Source organism: Halichoerus grypus, chromosome 15, assembly GCF_964656455.1.
Source record: "Halichoerus grypus chromosome 15, mHalGry1.hap1.1, whole genome shotgun sequence".
NCBI classification, from domain to species: Eukaryota; Metazoa; Chordata; class Mammalia; order Carnivora; family Phocidae; genus Halichoerus; species Halichoerus grypus.
The window spans coordinates 14,057,685-14,067,315 of NC_135726.1; the positions used below are offsets into that span (position 1 = coordinate 14,057,685).

Consider the following 9,631-nt stretch of genomic DNA (forward strand, 5'->3'; position numbering starts at 1 on the left):
CTGAACTCACCACGAACCCAGGCCGGTCTGAATAGGAACCCCGGCTCTCTGCCCTGCGCGCTCTTGCTTCTGGGCCCTGAGCGAGGGGAGCGTGTGGGCTGATGAGGAAGAGGCCAGCTCAACGTGGGACGAAGACGAGGCTTCTGCCGAAGGCAGATCTTACTATTTGTGCTCCCACACAGCGGCACTTCAGAAAACAAAGTAAGACGGGGGAAAGGCAGCAGTTATGGACTTGCTGGGTCCAGATTGCAGCGTGGCCGTCTGTCTGCCAAAAGCCTTCAGTTCCCGCTTTCCTTCCCGAGCGGCTCGAACCGGATCATCTCTAACGTCCCTTCCAACATTCTGGAACTCGGTAAAGAGTTACAGGTCTCTTCCTCAATAGGGTAGGCTTTCCCCGGATGGAAGAAACCTATCCTTTACCAGGAGCCAAGTGCAAGCCACCTGAGTCTTCCCTTTCACAAAGACAGGCTCTTGCTATTAAGGGTCTCCCAGAAGAACGGTTTCAGAACCCTTGTAAGCAGGAGGCTCTTCTAACTTCTTCCACTCTTTCCGGCTAGTTAAGCCTTCAGTACACTGACGTTTCATCAAGACACCTCTTGTCACATGAAGATAGGGCCTCTCCTTCTCACTGCTGTTAAATGCCCCCGATGTCAGTGTTCTCACACCAGGGCCTGCCCTGCACTGTGGAGCTGTCCTCAAACACACGCTCCAGATCCATCAGTACTTTCCAGCCCCTTAGAGCTGGTGGACCAGTGGAGCTCTTACACCTCTATTCTAAAACCTGTGAAAGAGAGAAGAGCCAGAAACGGAAATTTGCTACACACACACAAACAAAATGCCTCTCAGAATACAGTTACGCCTTTTTTTCTGGTACTACTTCAGCACTAGGTTTTCTTGAAGAAAAAAACCACTCTTTTCTTGAAGAATTATCTGCTTGCATTAAGTGGCTTCTGGCCATTGTTCAGGACGAAAATAGTAAGGAGAAGCCTTTGGCATTTTCTCAATTCACTTATCTTCTCTGGCTTCCTCCCCAGCAGCACCTCCTGCCCTCCTGGGCTAGCCCTCGGGTTTCAGTGACCCTGAACTCCGTGTAGCTCTCTGCACACGTTCTGCTGCCTCCAGCATCGGGCCTTCTTCCTCCTGGCGCCCTCTCCTGGGAAATGACTCCCCCCTTCCACACAAGCACCTCCTGCCCCCCCGGAGGTGCAGGCCTTGTCTCCTGTGAGAAGCCTCTTCCCACTCAGGAGTCATCTGTATTTATGGAGCATCGGGCACAGGGCAGGGCATCCAGTATGAACTCATCAAGACTTGTGGAATGGAAAGCAACTAAGGTAGGAACAAGAACACAAATCGGGACTTCAGAGAAACATTCCCTGAAGACCTCGGGAGGAGAGGAGACAGGAGAATTTTATGCATGCAAGTTCTGAGTTTTCGCTGATATCTGCGCACTTACCCCACGTCAATACTGTGTGACTCAGGCTCTGACAGAAAGTCCAACGAACAGTGAGAGGCAATGAAGATGTTTTATTCTTTCACAGGGGTCTGGAAGGAGGCAGGTCTAAAGCTCACGCAGAGGCTCAAAACATCATCAGGGACCCAGGGTCTTTTTATTGTTCTTCTCCGCATGTTTACTTTTCATCCCAGGGCTGGTCCTTGTGGTCCTAGGATGGCTGCTGCAGTCCCATGGATCAGGATAACCAGAGCAGGAAGAGGGGGAGAGAACGCAGAGGTGGTGGCGGCTCTCTCCTTTCATCAGCTAAGGACACAAAAGCCCCCAGCAGCCTTCCTCCTGTGCCCCATCAGTGGTGACCTCTTCCTACAGACGAGGCTCGGAAAGGATGCAGCTGGTAAAGGGGGGACGCACTTGCAGCGACAGTGCTGGCCTGCACAGAACTGGGCTTCCGCTGGCCACGAGCGGTCGAGCAGGTCGATGCTGCCTGGCCCACGGCCCTCCGGCTCTGTATCTCCTCCTTGTTCTGGAAAGTCGGGATCAGAGGTTTTGAGAGAAGCAGTGATTTGCCCAAGTGGAGGCAGGTTATGCCGGGGATGCCGCAAGAGCGAGAATTCTTCATAAAGTTATTAAAACAGGCAAATACCATAAAGACGTTATTTCTCACAATTCTGACAACTCTTTCCAGTCCTGAGTGCTTGGAGTGAAATTCTCTGCCTCAGAGAGAGGCAGAACTCTGACTTCTGGGAGAAACTTGCTCCTACTGACTACAGGTAGTTAATTTTTTGTTTAACTCAAATTGGGTGCTGGATGGTAAAGGTTCAAGGTCTCATTTCTTGGGCTATTTCATAACATAAAAACTAGTAAAATGAGCAAACTGAGATACTGTTTTATTATTACTATTTTTTAAGATTTTATTTATTTGACAGAGAGAGAGATAGCGAGAGAGGGAACACAAGCAGGGGGAACGGGAGAGGGAGAAGCAGGCTTCCCACCAAGCAGGGAGCCCGATGCCGGGCTTGATCCCAGGACCCTGGGACCATGACCTGAGCTGAAGGCAGATGCTTAACGACTGAGCCACCCAGGTGCCCCCCGAGATACTGTTTTAAAAGTCTAAGGCAGAAAGTTTCCAAAATAAAACAAATTTGCCCACTCTCAGTAGAGAATCATTTATCCAAGAGAAATAGGGATAACGGGACTGGAGATGGGAGAGCATGCGATAAATATCTGCACGGAGGAATGGGCGAGGGGGAGCGTGCGCGCGTTGTGTGTGTGTGTACATCTAGGGTATAAAAGCAGTGTTTCTGTTCTTGTGGGAACAGATTTTCTATTTTACTTGTGTATCAAGTATACACAGTTAAATTAAACTGTACTAGGCAACGTTTAGAAGGATTCTGTATCATCTTAAGGAATAAGGAGAAGCACAACATAGATTTAAAAAATCACGCTGGGAAAACGGACCACGGTTGTCTTGACTGCTCTGAGGTTTGCAGGGAGCAGACATTTCAGCATCCATCCCTGCTAATCATGGTACCAGCGTGGCCTTCTAATGGGGGCAGGGTATTTCCTGTCCAAGTCAGACGTCTTCTCTGCTGGGACGCTGAGCACCTTTCTGAAGGGCTCCAGGAAGACAGCATAGCTGGGCTCAGGTACTGCTTCAAGATGTGCCTTTGTCTTCAACTTTCAGTAGTAAATGTGCTAAATGTCTTGATAGAGGAGGTCATATTTGGGAATATTCTTGGGATCAATAGGACTTTGGACAATAAGTTTTCCCCTCATCGCTCCTCGATAAATTACTTCAATCAGATCTATGAAGTCCTGCTTAGTTTTGAAACTTCCCACAAACTTAGTGTGATCTGGAGACCTAGAGAGCACAGAAGAAAAACAACCTTGCTCAGAACTTTGGGCGATTACTCGCTGCAGACCTTCAGGAAAAGCAAAATGAATTGCAGCTCTGTAACTTTCTTCTCGTCGGGGAGACTTAAGACATGAAGCCTGACATTGATTTCTCTGGTTGCAATTACCGGGCCCATCTGATAAAGGACTAAAGCCAGTGCCGTCGGCCACTGGGGTGGCATGTGAGCCCCATCATGCGAAGGGCCCCCGCTTCAAAATCTATTTTCATCACTTGTTAGCTCCGTATCCAGTAGAACTGCCTGGACGCTGGCGTGGGCATAGTCTGCCGCTGCTGCTGTCGCCTACACTGTGTAAAGCCCGTTAACTGGTCATTGTCTCTGAGTTCCCCTCACTTATACTTTTGAGTGGTGGGTATGAAATCTTTGTTTTTATTTTTTTACTATTTCAAACTTCAAGTTTGTTAATTGTAGAAATTTTTTAGAAAAAAAAAATTACTAGTGAGGCCAGAGGCTGCATGTCGGTACATGTCCTTCCAGTCTGCATGCGCGCGCGTGTATGTATGTGTATGCAGATGCATTTCTTTTTTCAAAATCATGGCAATTATATCATGCAAACTATTTTGTAATGTGCTTTTCCAACCCACATATAATCTATTTCTTTCAAAGTTATTAAACTTGTATCCACAACGTTATATGAAATTGATATCTAGTATCCCTCTATGGACATCTACGTTCTTTCTATGTATTTTGCTTTCTAAATAATGGTGGGATGAATATTCACGCAGCTAATTTTGCCCACTTTCACGATTATTTTTCCTTCAGAGAAATTCCTGGAAATGCAATTGGTGGGTTAAAAATTTTACTTTTTTTTGGGCGCCTGGGTGGCTCAGTCGTTAAGCGTCTGCCTTCGGCTCAGGTCATGATCCCAGGGTCCTGGGATCAAGTCCCACATCGGGCTCCCTGCTTGGCGGGAAGCCTGCTTCTCCCTCTCCCACTCCCCCTGCTTGTGTTTCTGCTCTCGCTCTCTCTCTGTCAAATAAATAAATAAAAATCTTTAAAAAAAAAAATTTTTTTTTTTTTACTTTTTTTTTTTTTGAGAGAGAGAGAGAGAGAGTGCACAATTGGGGGGTGGGTGGGGAGGAGGTGGGAGGGAAAGGGTCTTAAGCAGACTCTGTGCTGAGCCTGGAGCCTGACACAGGACTCGATCGCACGATGCCGAGATCATCAACTGGGCCAAAATCAAGAGCTGGATGCTCAACTGACTGAGCCACCCAGGTGCCCCCAAAATTTTACAGACTTTTAAGATGGTAAAAAGTGTCATAAATCACCCTTGAAAAAGATCGCACCAAAATAATACTTATATCAACTGTATCCTAGGCGAATAAATAGCTTTAAAATACTTAAAACAGGTAATATTTAACGCACTTTCAGAAAGATAATGACAAAACAGGTACAGAGATCTAGACAAGCAGACACCTCACCCACAGTAAGAAATGGTAACTAGGGCACACCGAAAATACATGTTAAGTATTAGGATGCTGAGTGGATGCAGTGGAGGGTGTTAAAGATTTCACAGTGCTTATTCTTGACAGAGTTGGTTGAAGAATGTCTTCAAAACCTTCTGAGTGGCAGGAGAGGACAGTTGGCCAGAGAGAAGCATGTCTTAGTTTGCTAGAACACTTCTTTTCAAATGCAGCCAACCAGTCCCAGAAGTTTAAGTACACTGACATGTTTTGTTTTAAATGAAATTCCTGGGAACAGCTTTAAAAAAGCTGTTCTGTATTTTCTACACTGAAGGATGGTTAGTACTTCCCAAATTGTACAAATCTTTCATGCTCCAGTAGGAGGTTAAAATCTGCCAATCGCACTGGAAACTCTCTCTTTTTGCACCCAAGTTTCACGTAACAAATGAGTGCATCAGCTGAACAAAGAGCAGCAACATTAGGCTCACAAAGCCACCAGCACAGGCAGGTAGGCGAGTTACTGCAATTACTTGGGGAAAAGAAACTCCCACCGCTATAGTAACGTCAAGTCAATCAAACTTACCCGTAATCCACTTTCATATGCTGCCCATTGAAGAAAAACACAGTAGATGGAATATAACTGATGTCAAAATAGTGCGTGTAAACGGGAGTTCGGTCCACATCTACCAGATATATGGCAGCCATTTTACTCAGGCCAGGAGAGGTCTTAGAAAGCTGCAAACAGAGAGTGACAGGTAGGTCACAATACGAGAGGCAGCTAAGGTTTCTTCTGTGAAACTTTTTACTGGGATATTCTGTTTGAAAGAAATTCCTGGGGCGAGAATCTCTCCTGAGTTCCACATTAGACACAGTATAAACTTATCATTCAGAGTCTGAGTCTCTGTTGGTAGACTTGTGAGAGGGCCCTGGGAAAATTGTGTGAATACATTTTTAAAAATACATTAAAAAAAAAAAAATCTGGTTTTGGTAGTAAAGTTTTTATGAACTTTTTGTGGATTTATAAAATCCATGTTCACTTAAACAAAAACAACTCAGAAGTATGTACTGTGCACTGAAATTCCCCCAAATCTCTTTCCTTCCAATTCCCCCATGAATGATAATTATAATAAAAATAGTGAAGACTTGCATGGCAGTTATTATGTGCTAAGTGTCCTAAGTGCTTTACACTTGTTAACTCATTTAATCCTTACAACATTCCTATGAGGTTATTATAGTCCCCATTTCTTAGATGAAGAAACTGAGGTAATCTGCCTCCAGTCACATAGCCAGTAAACAATATAGCTGGGACTTGAACTCGGGCAGCCTGGCTCCATGATATTCCCTCTCCTCTACAGCTGAGGGTATAATCCTCTGGCCCTTTCCCCCCTCAGGTTAACATATCACACGCTCATTTTTAATCACAGTAATAAAGATTCTTATACAGGATCCACATCATGGGTAACAGCAATAGAGATGCTGGGAAGAGGTCTCAGTTCTGGGGTAAGTCTCTCTCCATAATAAAAAGAGACAGGAATAAACCCATTCTGTCTCATACTCCCCTCCCTACTCATCAGAGTATGAAGATATGTTATGAAATCAGAGATTATCATCAGGCACACACTGGAGGCAACACACTAGAAAAGCTTATCTGCAGGCAGAGAAATGAAGTTCAAACCCCAGCTCTGCAGGTTAGTGGTTTTGTCCTGTGGGCCGTCACCCGACCTCCCTGGCTGCCGTTCATCTCCCAGCATGGGAATAGTAATTGTCCTACTGTCGTGAGCACCAAGTAAAATAATGTTCACAGATGCTTGTTAATAGTGTTTCTGGTCCTCCACGGCCTTGTTGGTGAAACTGAACTTGGATGGCTGCTGGTGGGCAAGAACAGATTCAGCACAATCAGAGACTTGGGGGCCCAGCTCAGGGCAGGCACATGACCAGCTCCTGGTGAAAGTGTGCCAACAAATGAAAAACTGTGTCTCTGGGCCTGACCGCTCCCTTCCAAGCACTCTGTAGATATTGAAGAGAGAATATATAGATTTTTAATAAAAACCATTTATTTAAAAAATTCACTTACTATATCATCTAGCTGCAGACAGACAGGATCCTCGTCTCTCCCAAACCTGAGGACCAACACCTTCTCTGCAGTACTTTTTATTGCTTGGTCTACTTCTTTTTTGCTAGTTAGCTTGGGCAACAGGAAGCTCATCTTGAAATAATCCAAATAGTAATCCTCACTGTCAGTTCTGAAATACAGTTGTAATATTTAAAGACAAAGTAAGTGCATGCGTCCTAATTAAAAAAAAACAACTTAATTTTTGGAGTAGGTAATATACATACATTTTATTCCCAGAGGAAAAAATGGTTTCATACAACAAAGTATCAAAGTAAAAAGAAAACACTAAAGGCACAAACTGGTGGCAAGTCCACCAGCTTAAAAACAAACAATATAGAAATGTACACTGTGAAAAATCTCCCTCCCTTTGTCTGCCCTCAACTGGCCCCATTTGCACTAGCCTATTTCTCCCCACACACCATGTAGCTACTTTCATTAGCTTCTCATGTATCTTCCAGTTTAGTTATGCATTTACAGGAAAATACAATATGCATTCCTATGTTTTTTCCCTCTTTTGCCCCAAAGACAGCCTATTCTATCGGCCAGTGTGCCAGCAGGAAAAAGATGACATTCTCAAATTTGAAGAGATTATACGAAGACAACAGGGTGCAGTGCTGTACTTCAGCTAGTAAGAGCAGGGTGCTGTTCCTACCCCTAGGCCTGAAGGGGCCATGGGAGGGAGCAGTTAGCAGAAGTGTGTGGTGGGGACTGTGGGGTGCAGAAGGCCCTTGTATAGGGAGTCAGCCTGCAGTGAAGGGATGCAGCCACTCTTCTCCCTCCCTCTGATCTGCTAATGTGCCCACTGGCTGACTCAAACTGGAACCAGACAGCAGGGGAGACGCAAAAGGCAGCCTAGTCTCCTGGTCCCAGAGCAATCTAGAGAAGGAGGAAGAGTGGAGCTGAAGAGGCAAATGACAGATGTCCAGCACACATATTTTACCCACTCTTCTGCACCTGGCAGTGTTTTACCTAACATGCAAAGATCTTTCCATATCCCTACACACACTGTCACAGTGACATACTATTTCATGCATGGACCATATGTTCTATTTTATTTTTTTTTAAGTTATTATTTATTTCTTTGAGATAGAGCGAGACAGAGCATGAGCAGGGGGGAGGGGCAAAGCGAGAGGGAGAAGCAGACTCCCCTGCTGAGCAGGGAGCCCGATGAGGGGCTCGATACCTGGGCCGAAGGCAGACACCTAACCGACTCAGCCACCCAGGCGCCCCTGTACCATACTTTTTAAAGTCTTTTACTGATGGAGTATTATCATGAGTCCTGGCTTAAAGATTCTTGGTGCATATCTTACTAAATGCACCTCACCACATGGCAAACAGATCATTTAAGGGTGTGTGTGACAACCACACACAAAAAATAAGTCATAAAATACTGAGATAGAAGGGATCTAATCCAATCCCCCCATTTCACAGACTTGTTTGCTTACAGTTTTCGTTCTAGCTACAACAAGGACTAGAATCCAAGCCACCAAATTTCTAATGCAGTGTTCCTTCTGCTATAATAAGTTCCTATTTTTTTTTTTAATATTTTATTTATTTGACAGAGAGAGACATAGCAAGAGAGGGAACACAAGCAAGGGGACTGGTAGAGGGAATTCAAATAACACCAAACAGTATGTTACTGATAAAGAGGAGGAAGTGAGGGGAGGGCAAAGCTGTCCACTGGGGCGAGGGGCCTGGATAATTGTTGGAAGAGAGGAAAACTGATGCCACACCTAAGAATATGTTCATAGCAAAGAATACCAACAGAGACTTCACAAAAGAAGAGGTACAAATGGACAAAGTTTGTACCTTTGGAAAGTTAAGCTTTACTAGTAAACAAAGAAAAGCAAATTAGAAGATTACTTGACAAAGGCATTAAATTGGTAAAGCGAAACAATAATGCTAGAGTGTGAACGGACACGCATTTCATTGTCCCCGCTGGAATGCAGGGAAGCAAGAAAACTTTCCTAGGAAGAAAACCATCTGAGCAACAATTCCATTTCTGAGAATTAATTCGACACGTCTACAAAGATTTATGTAGAAAAGATATTATTAGTGGTGAAAAACTGGAAACAATCTAAATGGCCCAAAATAGGGGACTGGAAAAACAAACGACAGTACAGTCCTGCAACATATTATTACACGGCCAAAATATTGTGTTACAAATGAGTAGTTCAGATACTGAAAAGTTCTCATGATAAATAAGTTATAAAACAGCATACAAAGTGTGATCCCACTGCTGTACAAAACCTAACTATAATACAAATGTATACATCTGCATATAAAAACAACTGGAAATAAATACCCCCAAATACCATCAGTGGTAGAGCGAGTGAACAGACAGGAGAGTGCGTTTCTTTTTCCAAAATAGTCAAGATAAATAAACATACATATATTTAACGAAGCCCGTGGTTGGGCTACTCCTGGTCCACAACTGCTACGGAAAACGATACTTACTTTATTTGTACAAGTCACTTCCCTCTCTTCCACTTCAGGACTGTCCGCAACCCTGACCCCTTCTCCAAACAAGGTGGGACGCCAGCGACTCCTACGCCAGCGTTAACCTACAGTAACCCAGCCGCTAGGGCTTAGCAACTCTCGGCGGACCGCTTAAGAAAACGGAAACGGAAAAGAGAACGCACAGGCGCAGTAGGTAAACTTGAGGTCGATCTCCTCAATAGTCCAACAAGCAGAAGTGGTTATTCTACTCATAGCCCACTTTGCCCGGTTTCGGCCGGAAGCCGTAGAG

At 44.6% G+C, this 9,631-nt stretch overlaps 1 protein-coding gene across 5 annotated transcripts in view; it reads right to left on the reverse strand.

Annotated features, from left to right (window-relative positions):
* Nucleotides 1-9,631, reverse strand: part of TXNL4B (thioredoxin like 4B) — a 31,885-nt gene that overhangs the window by 21,610 nt on the left and 644 nt on the right. The window contains exons 1-4 of one of the 5 annotated variants that reach the window (XM_036068643.2): nucleotides 9,340-9,620; nucleotides 6,844-7,012; nucleotides 5,353-5,504; nucleotides 1,505-1,976 (exon numbers count right to left, since the gene is read on the reverse strand). In XM_036068643.2, coding sequence (XP_035924536.1) covers nucleotides 1,817-1,976; nucleotides 5,353-5,504; nucleotides 6,844-6,975 — 444 coding nt within the window. In that variant the 5' untranslated portion in view covers nucleotides 6,976-7,012; nucleotides 9,340-9,620 and the 3' untranslated portion in view covers nucleotides 1,505-1,816. Of the gene's footprint in view, nucleotides 1-1,504; nucleotides 1,977-2,338; nucleotides 3,315-5,352; nucleotides 5,505-6,843; nucleotides 7,013-9,272; nucleotides 9,292-9,339; nucleotides 9,622-9,631 lie in introns of those variants that run through there. The other 4 variants (XM_036068639.2, XM_036068640.2, XM_036068644.2 and 1 more) reach the window with 4 other exon arrangements.